Genomic DNA, 15,485 nt, shown 5'->3' with positions numbered 1-15,485 from the left:
TGGGGAATTTTTACTTTTCTGTAGCCCTCCCACCCCACCCCTTTAAAAATGGCTTTAAAGATAAAGTACAACTGGCAAAGGTAAACTATAGCATGATGTAGTGACCGGTCATTTCAGTGATGACTAGAACTGGGGTGGGTCTGTAATTATTTAAAAGGCTGTTTACCTGTGAGTCTGCCAAGAATCCTCAATCAGCAAGATCTGCAAAAGCAGGTCCAAATAGGGCCGCAGTTCGTAGGTATATGAATATGCAACCTAAAAACAAGTGACACGGTGAAAGACCATTTCTTTAAAGGAAGAGCAAATCAAACTACAAACACAGGAATGGCCTTTAACCTGCCACAGAAGTTCACTGAGGACAGTAGACGAGAACTGAGGATTTTCCCAGCAGCAAAAACGAAGCAACTTGACGGTTTCCTCTGAGTTACTGCAGTCTTCAATGATTTTCTTCACATAACTTGTTCTCACAAACAGAATATCTGCCACATTCTGCTGAATTGGCATTATGGATTGTGATAAATTGGGATCGCCAAAAGGATTAGGAAGGGGAGGATTACCTAGAATATAAATTTGTCACCAATGAACAACAAACAGATAGGCAGAAACACTATAATCACACACAACTTTTACCAAAGAAAATAACTTACAAATTTTTGTTCTAGGAAAACAAATTTGAATTGCTACCTAAGCACAGTGTAGAAATTAGTATTAGACATTACAATAACCAGGTATAACAAGATAAAATGTAAACTTTAAATACAGATACTGACATTTAATGAGTTAAAAGGATGAAAACTCGAACTACTTCATGAACAAGGTGTGAACCTCAAAAGCAAGTAGGTAAAGAGCCCTTTGAACATGTAGTAAGTGAAAGGACCCAAAATATTACACAGTACTTCAAAGTGTGGACTGTAAAACTCTTGTCTGGGATTTAAGCATTTCTAGAGTTACCATATATACTCGTGTATAAGCCAAGTTTTCCAGCACATTTTTAATGCAGTTTTTGTGGTACAATTAGGTGCCTCGGCTGATATTAAGGTCGGCTTATACTCGAGCACATACAGGTACTTTTAGTCAGATACTACAGGAGGAGGGTCCAAACAGTTCGTGGACAAATGGAATTGAAAGCTATGCTTAGAAGTATTTAAAAACTGTAGAGATGAAACATGTTATATTTACCATTGATTGAAGACTGCATTCTTGATGAGACATTGCAACAGCGGATCAGCTGTGACACTACCGAGTATAACTTGCCTAATTCAGCATATTGATATTTGATCGGAGGGCCTGGTCCTTCATCTAAAGATACCAGCATAAAGGTAGCAGGTACACTCAATTTCAGAAGCTGTGTCTTTTCTGCCACACCTTCAATAGGCATGAGGAGAGAGGAAAAAATTAAGTGGGCATGAAGCTTCATTAATAAAGGAGTTGTCCAAAATATTTGTATGTTATTGTCATCAAAAGTGTTAACAGTTTTGCTTTAGTACGCAGAGCATTGCTTTCCCAAACAAAAAGTGGACTGACTTGGTATAATTAGATTTCAGTACTGTAATGGTTAACTTATAATCATGACTGTGATCCCGTAATGCTGGATTCATATGGAAGGATCTATCCTGTGGCCTGTAGAGTGTAGTGGCTTAGCATAGCCTACAACTGAGTTTTTTGTAAGATAAAAGGACGAAAACAACATAATCAAGTGAGAAATCATTCTTTCATTAACTAGGCAACTTGCTTCAATAGCCAAAATTGATGCTTAAACTTTATCACTTTACTTTTTCATTTTCCTACTCCTTCAAACCTATGTCTGTTTTCTGCCCCAACTTTCTTGGGGTAAAGCTAAGGACAGAACAGATTTCAAATTCTAACCACTTCCTATACCTCCTTTTTATTTTCTACCTTTTCTCTTTAGCCTGTCCCCCTAGTTTCAAACTGATGCTTCCCAAAGTTCTATGTCAGTCTTCTCCCCATGTCTTTAACCCTCACAAAATGATTGGGTGGTACTATGCAAATAGGGCATGTGCAGCACAAAGAAGTAGGGATTGGTCAGTTTTCATCAACACCGCCTTGGCTATAAGGATGAATCATCTTTGAAGCAGGAGCAGAGAGAGAGAGAGAGAGAGACTATGGGGTATACCTTATCCTCAACTGGCTGAGACTATGGAACTGGGGACAAGGGCGACAGGTGGGCTGGCTTCCTGGCTCACAGAGGCACTGCTGTGGACAAAAGACTACCTAATACCTTTACTGTTTATGGCTCCTGACCTGTGGTAACGTATTGGCTTCTCTAATAATCTCCTATTGTGAGGTGGGGAAGGAAATCCCTATCCCAGGCTATCTTTTCACACGTTATGCAACCTTACATCAAAGTGAAAACAGAATTAAAAATCTACTCATCCAAGGAAACATTTACCCAGGTTAAATGCTACTGTGAAAACTGCTGATCCTTGAGATCCAGTTGGGAAGCAACACAAAACTCTAAACACTATCAAAACAGAGGAAATCTAGGACAGGGTAAGTTCATTTGTATGTTAGCATTATAGAACCATCTAAGAGAAATGATCAGGTGATGTTAGAAAGAAAAGACTACTCTGAGGAATGTTGCTGAATTCACACATAGCAGATATTAATTAACAGTGTCTTTCTTAAGGGAATATGTATATTATCACTAATTTTAATTTCATTTACCCCACCAAAATGGTACAAAGTTGGTATCACAAGCATCTGGGGCATCTTTTGAAAATATGGATTCCTCGTGCTACGCACCCTTGAGAATTCATATTCAGCTAGAAGCAGTATTTTCAAAAATCAGCCAGAAAAACCAAGAATAAGACAGAAGATTCTGAGTAGTATAGACATGTATATAAGTAAGTACTGATGTACAAGGTTAAAGTACCATTGCATAGGTTGAGATAAAACCCATAAGAGGTTTTATGGAGTATCGTTTCTACTTTAGCCAAATTACATTTCAACATTTGACCTAAATGACTTCACCACATCACATAAAGTAACAAAATCAATATATAAAGATAAAATTATGGAGACTTGCGTTCTTACCTAAATTGGCATACATCACAAACAGGTTGAAATATTGTTGTAAATGACGCCCATGCTCTGAAACTTCCCTTCTCAGGAGATTTAGTACTGCTCTTAATAAGTGATCACTCAAGCTTAAGTTATCGTAAGCCTATAAAAGACACAATGTTATTTTGCCCCCACCGCAGCAAAAGGTGTAACTTTTTTAATGCTACAAAAATCATACAAATCTTTAATAAACTCAAAACTATAGATCTTAATTTGTATTAAAATAGAATATGAACATGTAAGTTGAATACAGGTAGACATTTCTGGAGGATTGTTTATGTAAGAACTAGTAAAAGAGTTGCTTTGTGGAAGAGGCAATACTGTTAATTGCAAATTTCATTAAAATTTTTTTTTTACTCTACTAAGTAAATTTACCCATTGGAAAACAGGCTGTGTAATTACCTGACTAGAAGGTCCAGGAGATGCAAAAGGTGAAGGACAAGGTCCATCTTGCAAGGAAAAATGTGCAATAAAAACTATCAGTTTTGCAAATGCCCCCCTCACTTCTGCACTGGGGCACTCCAGAAGGTATTCAGAGAAACGATTGGAAACATTAAAAAGAACGTTATGGGCAAACCAAAAACGTACATTCTTGCTGTGACGAAGTAGGATGCACAGTGCATCATACCTAAAACAGAAAACAACAAAACCAACATCGATCAATGCTGTAACCTGCACTCCACAGGTAATAAATGGGTCTGGAAACCAAATACCTTGTTCTATATTTTCATATCTCCTTTTTGTAATAGTTTACTTCAGGATGAACAGAATCATTAAGTCAAGGTTATTATAATGGTGTCTACACCTTTAACACCATTAGAAAATAAAGAAAACCATATCTATGAAAGATGAAACAATAATTTCATAATTAAGAGGCTCATATTTTTAAGTCTCATCTTGTTATTTTATGCCTAATTGATTTCAAAGATATGATCCAGGTAACAGAACCCAGCTTCTAAATAATAAAAGGTCATGCTTTAACTAGTTTAATATGATTCCATCCCACTACTGCTACTAAGAGTATCCTATTCTGTGTTTCAGATTCTCATGGTTTGTGTATGATTCCAATTAAACGGAATTCTGGAAAAGGTAAAACTATAAGGAATGGAAGATCAGTGGTTTCCAGGGACAACAACGGAGCAGGAAGGAATGAATAGGCGTGCAGCACAGGGCATTTTTTGACCAGCGAAATGATTCTGTATGCTACTGTAATGGCAGACACCAACAGTAAACGTTTGTCACAACCCATTGTTGAACTGTGAAACACTAATGTGAACTATGGGCGTTAACAATGGTGTATCCATACTGCTCTACCAGTTGTGCCACAGGAAATAAGATGTTAACAGGAGAAATTGTGTGCACCAGGGAGGGAGAGGGAGAGTATGTGAGACCATGGAACTTAACGCAAAATTTTTCTTAAAACTAACATTGCTATTAAAAAAAACCTATTAAAAATACATTCACGCACATAACATAAAGTTGCTTCTAAGGGATCAAATTGTCAGTACATTATGAATAAAACCCAAAGCTATGTACCAATCACTGGCAGAACCACGAACTATTTTCTTTGTGTGAAATCCTGTGGTAAAGAGGAATCTAGCAGCAAGCTGAATACTAATCATAGTGATTTCTTCTGCTTCAGGCAACAGGTGATCTTGTCCTATAAATAAAATTCAGATATTAAAAAACAAAAACAACCCCCCCCCAACAAACGTCTATAATTTAAACCCATTTTCAGACAGGTCTGCATTTGTCCTCAGTTTATTAAAACGCCCTCCTCTCAGGCGATTAATGTCACAATTCTTGTAGCAGCTCACTGAACCATGTTGGAAACAAGTGTTAGAATCAAAAATTGTTAAATTTTACAAAAGCTTGTTTCCAGTGAGTAAATATAGTGTCAGAAGTAACCCCCCTCCCTCCCCTTAAGTGTGACTTTAATATTAATCCTAAGTAAAAGTTTAGATTCATTTAAAATCAGAATAATTTTATCAACTTCAGTTGGGGGAGGCGGGGGGAGTTGATGCCCGCTATAAAAAAATCTTACAAATTAAGAGCAAAGCGAAATTCTAGATTCTTACCTGGAGGAGGATTTAAGTAAACACCATTACATGTAAGTAGTTTTTTCATGAACTGGAAATACTCTAAACTATACTGCATTCGATTATGCATGAATTGCACATTCTGTTTCCGTACACTTCTCTCAATGGCCGATGGCATAACAATCTGATGGGGTCTTGTGGTGATAGCAAGTTCTGATATATATCTTATCAACTCATCGTCTTTGTCTATTGTGTCCATTCGTTCATAAAAAAGTATGTAAGCATTCCACCACCTTTTCTGACGTCTGTATGACATACGCTTCATCATGTGATCAAACACTTCTCCCATGTATTCGCCACCAAAACACTGGTTTTTCATCTCTTCGTCATCATCCATTTTGCACTCGGTTACATCTCCATCATCAAATTTGTACCACCGATTTCGCTCACCGTCTCCACCATTCCTCTGAATGATGTAAGAATAATAATGTCCGCCGCTTGCCTGACCACTATGAACAAGCACGCCCACAAGCCTGTATTTTGTGCTTCCTGCTGTCTCACTTTCAGACTGCTCATTCTGTTGTATCAACTGACTCTCTGGGTTTACATTATCTCCTTCCAGCTTTGCAACACCGGCAACAGTGTAAGGTTCCATGTCTAGCTCTCGAGGAAATTCAAAATAGTCATTGAACTTGATTGCACATTCTCTTTCCCAGTCATAGTCAAATCGTTTTAATTGGATAGCAAGAACAGGAGGTAATTTTTTAATTAATAAGCGCTTTACAGTATCAACCTATAACAAAGAGAGAAAGTTACTAGTCTTTTAAAATTATTATATATATAATATGTACATTACTATATATAAACACCAAACCTTTAAATTATGTTTATGAGTTCTCGGACATTATTTATGTGTAAACAAATACATGGTAGAATACAATCAAGGTCTGCGTCAATACAGATTACAGACAGAACAACCCTATGGGAGAGCTCTCTTTTGACATATAGGGTGCTCTGAGTTGCAAGTGACTTGATGGCAACCAATAACAAATCTAAAAACAAAGAAATGGTCTATGACATTTGTTACAGATTAACTGAAAAATCAAACTGTGATACTATATATTTTATAAAATTTATAATATTTAACATTATACAACATTTGAGATATTGGGTTCGACGTATTATAAGGGTTGTTTGGATCGATCAGTATGACAATTTCCGCTGCATCGATTGTCTTTTACATCTGATGTTTATTTTCTAAGAACTTTTGTACTATGTTTATATTTATCACTGAAGTAATGCTTTCATGAATGAAACAGATTTGGGTCACAATGAGGTGTATCCATAAAAGTCGGCATAAATGGTAGGAGTAAATGTAAACAGTCTCTGGAAATTTCATTGAGGAAATCAAAGTGCAATAAAATGACGTGTCCCATAAACCTTGTGTTAAGAATGAGGATTAGTAGTCACAGATATTAAGCATCAGAGCTACGGGTGGCAAGAAGTATGGCTGGACAGTCTCTAGACTTTAACACCTCCCTAAGTGATTCATAAGGTCAAAACCACCCAGGTGACTTGGGAGTCCAGAAAGATAGGACTATTTGTGAGTACACATTAAGATATATAGTGTATATATGGATATGTGTGAACTGTCTCACCAAAGTTGTTAAGTTCCCACAGATAAAAATTTCCAATGCGACTGAGTTGATTTTGAGTCAAATTGACCCAATATGGGTTTCCCATGGCAATCAATCTTTCTTTTGAAGATAAAACAAATTAGGTTTGCTCTAAAAACCTGATCCAAGTAGTAGAAGAAATCTTACATGGCCAAATAAAGTAATTAACAGTGTGAGAGAACTTCTTGAAGAGTAACCAGGAATGGGAGAGAAAGGTTTTCCACTCTCAGCTCTGTAGTTTCAAGGAGGATGGACTTAATAGCAGTTTGTTTCGGGGCTGGGATGGAAAGTGCGTATCCCAGAGACAAGAGAATGTGAGATTAAACTGCTAGGGCTTCTAAAACTATTCACTCTATTTACCCGTTTGTCCTAGTCCCTCTGGTACTTTCTTTCTGTGACAAACCTGTCAGTCAGTTATCTATTATTTTGACTATCTTTCTGCTAGCAGAAAAACAAAATAGGTGGTGGGGGATAAAAACAGAAGGTCAATTTTGAGAATGGATGAAAACAAATAGCTTCTTCCAAACCCTTTAAATATAATCATAATTATTTTCAGTAAAATTGGACAATCCATACCTTTTTATTGCATTTTTCACAATGATAGGCATTTGCACCTTCTAATAAATCTCCTTTGACATACTGCTCCAAAGAATCAAGAAGGTTTTGGTGATTTCTAATGTCTACATTCAGAGTCGTAAAAGATTCCTCACACTCGTACCTAAAGGTATAAAGAAATGATCAAAGGGATCGAAGGATTACCATGTTGAGATTCCCGAACATTTTATGTAGTTGTGAATGCAATGGCAAGTACACTTGCGATCTGAATTATAAAATACAAGACACATAGAATATTGTCACTTTATTAGTCACCTACAGGGTATTTATCGGTCATTTGCTATATGATGGATACATTAGGTTGTTACCCACTATATACTCATTATGTCATAGCTTAGACAGCTGTAGAAAATATGATCTTATGTGTGTTTATCTTGTGAAAAAGGGTTGGGAAAAAAAAAAATCAACCCTTTGTACTGTATTAATAATACAATTATCAGTGGTATCCTTAAGTCATTTCTCTAGAAATTATTACTCCAGACTTAAAATTTCCTGAAATTTAAATGCATTTAAAATATTAGTTCTAAGTTAAAAGTCAAGATTTTAAGTAATAACTATAAATATATTCACTGCCATTGAGCCAATTCTGAGTCACAGAGAACCTGTAGGACAGAGTGAAACTGTCCCTGTGAGTTCTGGAGACAGTAACTCTTTACAGGAGTAGAAAACCTTTTCTCCCATAGAGCAGTTGGTGTTTTTGAACTACTGACCTTGCAGTTAGAGCCCAACACTAAGCCAGCAGGTCTCCTTAACAGCTATAGTTATATGCAAAATGCCATTTTATTTCCCCAGGAATGACGATACCAAAAGCCCAAGCAACCCTCTTCTCCCTCCACAGTACAAAGGATGTATAGTACATAATTTATTCATAGTCTCAGGTTATTTAGTAATCAGTGGCACAATTCTACTTCTGTACTAAAAGTACTAGTGACAATTTTATTTTAAATTTATTTTTAAAATCATTTTATTTGGGGCTCATATAATCCTTGTCACAATCCATACATACATCCATTGTGTCAAGCACATCTGTACATTTGTTGCCATCATCATTCTCAAAAGACAATTTTATTTTTGATGGTAAAAAAAAGTACAGTTGATACCTTAAATATATATGCTCATTAGCACTTACCGATGTGGACAGCCTTGACAAATCTTCTGATCAGCAAAGGAACCTCCTAAGACTTTACTTAGCATAGCTGGATGTCCTAAGGCTTTTAAAGCTTCATCTAAACTATCCACCAATGAATTAAAAAATTCTAAAGCATCATGTTGTTCCCGTAGATTAACAGGTTCACCCCAAAGCCTAAAGGAGGAAAATTAAATATGTAACTTGTGACATTTCCAGAAGAGCATATATATTTTTCAGGGAGTAGGGAGTAGCAGCCACAAATAAATGACAGTATATAAATTGAGATTGTTCTAAACATGTTTGAAATGGTCCTGAGAAAGTTTTTCATAAAACATCTATGAAGTAAATCTCATGTAGATGAATAAACTTGCATATGGGGTTGGATGTCAAAGTATATTATTTATGAAGCAATTTGCTTCATTAATGGAAGTGAGACCAGTACATTCTGTTTATATAGTCAACTCGCCATGAATGAGCTGTTCATTTTAAAGGGAGAAAGCTACCTTCACAATGGAGGAATGTTAGAAACCAAGGATGAGCTACGATCACCAATTAATCACTCCAAGTGACAGTACCTGGCTCCTAACACCATGTAACAGGACGTATAGAGAGAGCATCGATTACGTAGTTTCCTCTGGCCAAAGAATGTTTCAAAGAATATTTCAGGATGAAATACACAAACTCAGAAATTATTAACATTTTTCTAAAGACAACTAGCATGAACTCTTAAAAAAAAAAAAAAAAAAGGTTTCCAAATGTTCGTAGGGAAATTTAATTATCTTTCACGCTATTATTCCATGAACTTTTGGAAGCATTTATGGGTGAAGTGTTACATCTTTGCAACTTATCATCAACTATAAAACGAAACAAATACCCAAAACCTAATCAACACATGAAAAGATTAGCAAACGTGATAAAATGCTTACAATGGATAAATCTGAGTAGAGTATGAGAAAAAATATAAAGGTGATCATAATACCTCTTTTTTCATATTTTCAGCAGACCTTCAAAGTTCTCTAATCAAAAAATTAGGTGCGTGTGTGGGGAGTGTCCAATGACAAACATTTATCTAGAGTATATTTTACATCTAAAGTTTGGTTAATACTAAAATGCCTGTGTAGACAAATTGTGACATCCAAGAACGTAAGCAACATCTACTTTGAGAAGTCAGATACAAATGCATTACTAAAAGAGAGTAATAATATATACAGTTGAGATAGGCTAAATCGAATCCTCATTGTACAAATTGAACGAGACAGGGGGAAAAGGAAAAAAAACCTAGAATAGTCAGAGGGGGAGGCAAGGGGTATGCCAGGTGATGGCACGAAAAGAATGATTGGTATATGCAAGCCATTCCTATGAATTAAATAGAGGCCTAGTTAAGGGAATAACAGAATTTATACTGTGAGCCTTAAGGGGGAATCATCATATTATACAAGTACTGGTTTCAAAAGAAATCTAAGTATCCCTACAGATAAAAGGGGAACTGCTCTGATTAAAGCAAGGATGATGGGCTTGAGTTTCAGGTGACTTTTTGTTCCCCTCCCTTTAGCTGTCTGAGAATTACCTTGTTGAGAAATTATAAGGAGTATTAATTAAAAAGCCACTGCCATTAAGGATTACATTCCTTTATACACAGCAGAGAATTATCCTATTCTATTATGGTATTTTTGCACACTGCAATAGACACTGGTTAAAAAACAACAACAATGGAATACAAGTCAAAGAAAAAAAAGATCCAGATGTAAAGTCCTAAGTCACTTGCGTGAATGTTAGGAAACCAATGATTATTTTGTAAAGTGAAAAAGGAAGAGGAAAAAAGCATATGTACTTCGTTTCCTGTAAAACATTATATTAGGGTGAGGAAGTTTTTCTTCTAAGGCCTGTTCTAGTTAGTAAGTTCAAATAACGAAAATATCAGAACACTGTCATCATGTAACCTTGACAAAAGACAGGATATGTAGGTAATAATGTCCAATGGCTATTAACACCCTAAGAAGAGCCACTTAGGAACCTGCTGCACTCATGGCAGCAAACAGTAGCAACCATGAAGCCGTCTTGCCTATCCATTCCAAAACAGAAAAGCAATGCCCACATCTACTCAAGCCTTGAGATCTCAGAACCTATAAACAGGAAATGAGGGAAACTGGGTAAATAAGTAAATACTAAAATACCAATGATGTAAACCACCCAAATGCAGGATGGGTACATATGTGAACAGATGGGGAATGCATTTGGGGGTGTGTGTGGTGTGTGTGTGTGTGTGTGTAGTAAAGAATTGGGATGGTGATGCTTTATAGAACAAGAAAAATACCCCCAAACTAAATCCATCGCCATGGAGTTATCCAGACTCTTAGTGACCCTACAGGATAGAAGTAGAACTGCCCCACAGGGTTTCTAAGATGGAAATTATTCTTCGGTGGAGTGGCTGATGGCTCAAACGATCGACCCTTCAATTTGCTGTTGAGTGCTTTAACAACTGCATCACCAGGGCCTGGTTTTAACAGGGTTGGAGGGATGAAATTAAAGGCGACTCATTTGGATCAAGATTTTTTAAAAAGCAGAGTAAAAGAATAACACTGCGACTGTTGGACATTGAGAGGGATACTGAATATCAAGACATTTTTAAGATAGGATAAAGAACATTGGGTAACATTTTATAACACACATGAGATACATATACTCATATATTTATGGATGAAATTATGTCTGGAATTTACTTCAGAACAATCTGGCAAGAAGGAGGTGGGAATAAAGACTAAACAAGATTGACCACAACTGTGCTGTGCTGAAGTATACTCTACTTTTGTATGTGTATGTTTTCCATTATAAAAACTTATACCAAGAGACAACTACAGAATGCTGTGACAACTTCCACCGCTTCCTGTGGGGGGTAATGTGAAGGAAAACCCCAAGTATCGTCTGAAGAGTTAAATACCCGTTACCTGAACTGCTTCCAAAAGCCTCTGGGTACATAATACTGCAGTCGAGAAGCAGCTAGATGGCCAAAGATGACTTGGAGGTGGCGGAGAACACCGATATTGTACTCCTTCCGATCTTCTGTTTTACTTAATGCTGCTTTGTCTTCAAACTGTTGAGGATACCCAAAGACATCGTCTCTGGGGTCGACATTGCTCTGGAAAGAAACAACAAAGAAGCCCACAACTGTCAGTAACGAACTACACCATAACTTTCCAAGTAGCTACCCAAACCTGACTATTCCATAGCTGTATTCCGCACTGGACACAAATTTCCCACAAGACCACATCACAACATTTAAAGTATAAAGTTTGTTTCTTAAGCCAAGAATAGCTAACGTCTAAGTTACTTTAGTAACCAAAAAGCACAGATAATAAAACTGACAATGTGTACTGGCATAAATGAATAAAATGTGGGGTTGAAATATTAAGTATTAAAGTAGATACAGACACACGATATTTAAAATGGAGATTAACATTACACAAACCCCAAATTTTACTGAACCCTTTCTCATATAAAACATGATAAATACATTAACTATGTTTTAAAGACAAACTGTCAGAAAAATCAACCACAGTTTAAAGTCTGATTGATAGACAGTAAGCAATATACTATGCCAAGAAGTTAACAAACCCACTGAGAGATTCCAGCCCTACTTTCAAACACATCTCAAGAGGCTTGATAAAAAATATGATACTCTTAAGAATGCACAATATTTGGTATCAGAATGTTTGAAAGGACAGGAAACAGAAATAATTAAAACTTACCTCATTGTCCTGCTTTTCATCTCCAGACATGTCATCATCCACATCACTACCTGTGCCTTCAATTGCAAGAATGCCATTCCTGATCGAAGGAATCATGTATAGTTGCTGAATCACAGAGTTCATGTAGCAAGTAGCACCGGCATTTTTCAGTCCCACAAATCCTTTTGGTGGGCGGGGTCCAACAGGTGGCAGATATTCCCACTCAGTAAGTGCTTCACAGGCTAAGATGACAAAAGATGGGAGTATGAATGCAATCATTGTGTCCACTTGCAGCTCCACTAGACTGTTAAATTAACATTGGCACAATTCCACCACCCTTATAGTCACTTTGAAATAGGCTCCAAGTTTTCATCTCACCTTCAACTAATCTAAGACAAACAGTAACATGCCCACCTGAACAGTCTTATGCTACCACTCAGGAACCCACGAATTCTCAAATGTGCATCTAGGATGCTTTGACTTAGAAGCTGTCATAAAGGGTAACTACCAATTTCTATGTGGTAATTTTAGTTGCAGCTTTATTTTTCAAACATTCTTTATATTCTTTATAATTTCTCAAAGTGTTTTTAAAGTGCCTTCAAATTCAAATGAACTTCACATCAACACATCACAATTCACTTTTGGTTACATAATCTTCCTGTCGTGGTTCTCATGTTTAGAACACTAGCTTTCAGGTGAGTGTGTTTCTTTCCCATTATATGCAACAGAGTGAGTACACTTGCTTTGCCTATACCAACGGTTCTCAACCCATGGGTCACAACTCCTTGGGGGGGGGGGGCAAATGACCCTTTCCCAGGGGTCACCCAATTCACAACAGTAGCAAAATGACAGTTATGAAGTAGCCACGAAAATCACTGTATGGTGGAGGGTCACCACAACATGAGGAACTGTAAGAAAGTGCCGAGGCATTTAGGAAGGTTGAGAACCACTGGTCTATACCTAAAGATTTGAGAGCTCTGTGAGAATCACTTTCTAGGCATACAGGCAGTCCCTAACTTATGGGACTCCAGTTTGTCTGACGCTAGTTGAATTTGAATGCCCTAAAAATATATATGTCTCCCCTGATTACTGCTTTTTATTATCACTATATACCTAATCTTCATTCGTCTTTGGGGAGTGGGATATTACATATAAACATACAAATATATTTTAACATTCTGTGTAGTAGCTATCACTAACAATACAGTGTAAAAGCAAAAACCAACAGTCAAAAAGCAATTTGCTGTAATGTGCTTATGCTGCAAGTCAGGGACTACCTGCATCTCCATGTAGACGTGGTATAGTAATAAGAAAAGCTGAGGCTCTAAGAGGAAAGGCATCTAAAATGAGCAGGAAAGCCCACTTATTCGTTTATAATACCTGTGTTAGCACTTTTAACATGCAAGTATACCACATGAAAAAACAAATCGCAGGGGGAAAAAAATCCCACTAAGTTAAACCAACAAAGCTCATTATATGTAGATTTAATAGAATAAATAACAATCTAACCTTTTAAGAAGTCAATTTAATTGACAACTCCTAAAATGTCAAGAAAATCTTCCTCAAATTGATGTTATCAAAATATAATTTTTTAATTAAAAATTGACATATCAATTATCTCCTTAAGCTTTTTAGTTATCGCTAAAAACAGCCATGGTTGTGCTGACTTTTCCCTTTAATTATTGGACCTCCAACAGTACCTTATCTCTAAGATCAGGAAACAAGAGCCCGTTTCATGGGTTTGATATAGGTGCACCACCTGAAGCATAAATAAAGTGCACCAAAACGTTATGCCTCAGTCTAACCTGCAGAAACCGAATTTTTTAAAGCACACATGAAAAGAACATTACATAATTTTTCAGTGAGGGCTTCAAAGATTTTGCAGTACATGCAAAGTTTTGCAATTTGCATTTTATGTTTGAATACTATGTTGCACCTTATTTTGAGTACTTCTTACACTCTCGACTTTGGACTTAATTTCAGATGGGATATCTTGCCAAACATTTGAACTTGCTATGGGAAGCCATTTAACAAACATTTGAAAAATGTCCCTTATTAAGGCTTTCTGCATACAGTAGTCTTAATTATACATCCATTCGTTTAAAAATGTATTATGCTAAAATAAAAACCAAGCTAAAGATGTTAGTAAAAGAAAAATAGACTTTGAAACATGAAAATTATTTCCAATCTCCAAAAACAATTTAACTTGTAATTTAAAATACTTACTAGTTATGGCCGTGCCAATGTAATACATTTCCGTTAAAGAGTCTACAATCTGTTTGAGATTCCTCATACAGCCAACAGCTAATGCTACCAGTAACTCAAAACCTGCATTAATGGTAGCTGGTGAACTACAGACTGGAATAGCCTGCTCAGCAGGCAATTCTCCATTTCTCATATACTGCAGGTAAACGTTGGATGCAGGAAAGATGAAATCATCAATTAACTCCTAAAGAATTGGAAGAAAGGATAGCATAATGGCAATAATTTTACAATTGTCAAGATCTCAGTATATCTCAGAAAATCTGGAATTCCTTAAAAAAAAAAAACTTATGCCAAAGCAATATTTACCCAAGCAATATTTACAATTAAAAATGAGTCGACTGTACTAAGAAAAAAAAATCTATTCTAAATACATTTATGTCTTCAAATGTATACCAAAATTAACTCATTTTGAATAAAAATAAAACTTACTGAAATATTTTGTTTCCTTGAGTTACCACATATGTGCAGAAATTCATTAAGTAAACATAATATATACAGTCATGTCACTACCGGCTTATTCACAATAATGTGATGAGATAGCTTATTTCATCAACCGATGGGGGAAAAAAAAAATCACACCACGGTACAAAATGGTCTATTATACATGATGTGGATGAACCTGGAGGAGACGTTATGCTGAATGAAATCAGTGAAACACAAAAAGATAAATACCGTCTGGGAGGATGGGGTGGAAAGGGGGAACCAATTACAAGGACCTACATATAACCTCCTCCCTGGGGGACGGACAACAGAAAAGTGGGTGAAGGGAGATGTCGGACAGTGCGAGATATGACAAAATAATAATAATTTATAAATTGTGGGGGAGGGGGGAGCAGGGAGGAAGGGGAAAATGAGGAGCTGATGCCAGGGGCTTAGGTGGAGAGCAAATGTTTTGAGAATGATGAGGGCAATGAATATACAATTGTGCTTTACACAATTGATGTATGTATGGATT

At 36.5% G+C, this 15,485-nt stretch overlaps 1 protein-coding gene across 1 annotated transcript in view; it reads right to left on the bottom strand.

Moving 5' to 3' along the window:
• USP9X (ubiquitin specific peptidase 9 X-linked) overlaps positions 1-15,485 on the bottom strand; it is a 108,522-nt gene that overhangs the window by 9,187 nt on the left and 83,850 nt on the right. Inside the window, exons 30-41 of the mRNA XM_004714586.2 lie at positions 14,492-14,714; positions 12,287-12,507; positions 11,486-11,676; positions 8,541-8,714; positions 7,373-7,514; positions 5,160-5,913; positions 4,618-4,741; positions 3,484-3,709; positions 3,055-3,184; positions 1,180-1,365; positions 337-557; positions 167-255 (exon numbers count right to left, since the gene is read on the bottom strand). Of these exons, the coding sequence (XP_004714643.1) occupies positions 167-255; positions 337-557; positions 1,180-1,365; positions 3,055-3,184; positions 3,484-3,709; positions 4,618-4,741; positions 5,160-5,913; positions 7,373-7,514; positions 8,541-8,714; positions 11,486-11,676; positions 12,287-12,507; positions 14,492-14,714 (2,681 nt within the window). The remainder of the gene's footprint in view (positions 1-166; positions 256-336; positions 558-1,179; positions 1,366-3,054; positions 3,185-3,483; positions 3,710-4,617; positions 4,742-5,159; positions 5,914-7,372; positions 7,515-8,540; positions 8,715-11,485; positions 11,677-12,286; positions 12,508-14,491; positions 14,715-15,485) is intronic.

Source organism: Echinops telfairi, unplaced genomic scaffold (assembly GCF_000313985.2).
Source record: "Echinops telfairi isolate 266 unplaced genomic scaffold, ASM31398v2 ScPeMD7_26;HRSCAF=91, whole genome shotgun sequence".
NCBI lineage: Eukaryota > Metazoa > Chordata > Mammalia > Afrosoricida > Tenrecidae > Echinops > Echinops telfairi.
Note: the sequence above shows the minus strand (reverse complement) of the source record. Positions and strands in the feature narration are given on the sequence as shown.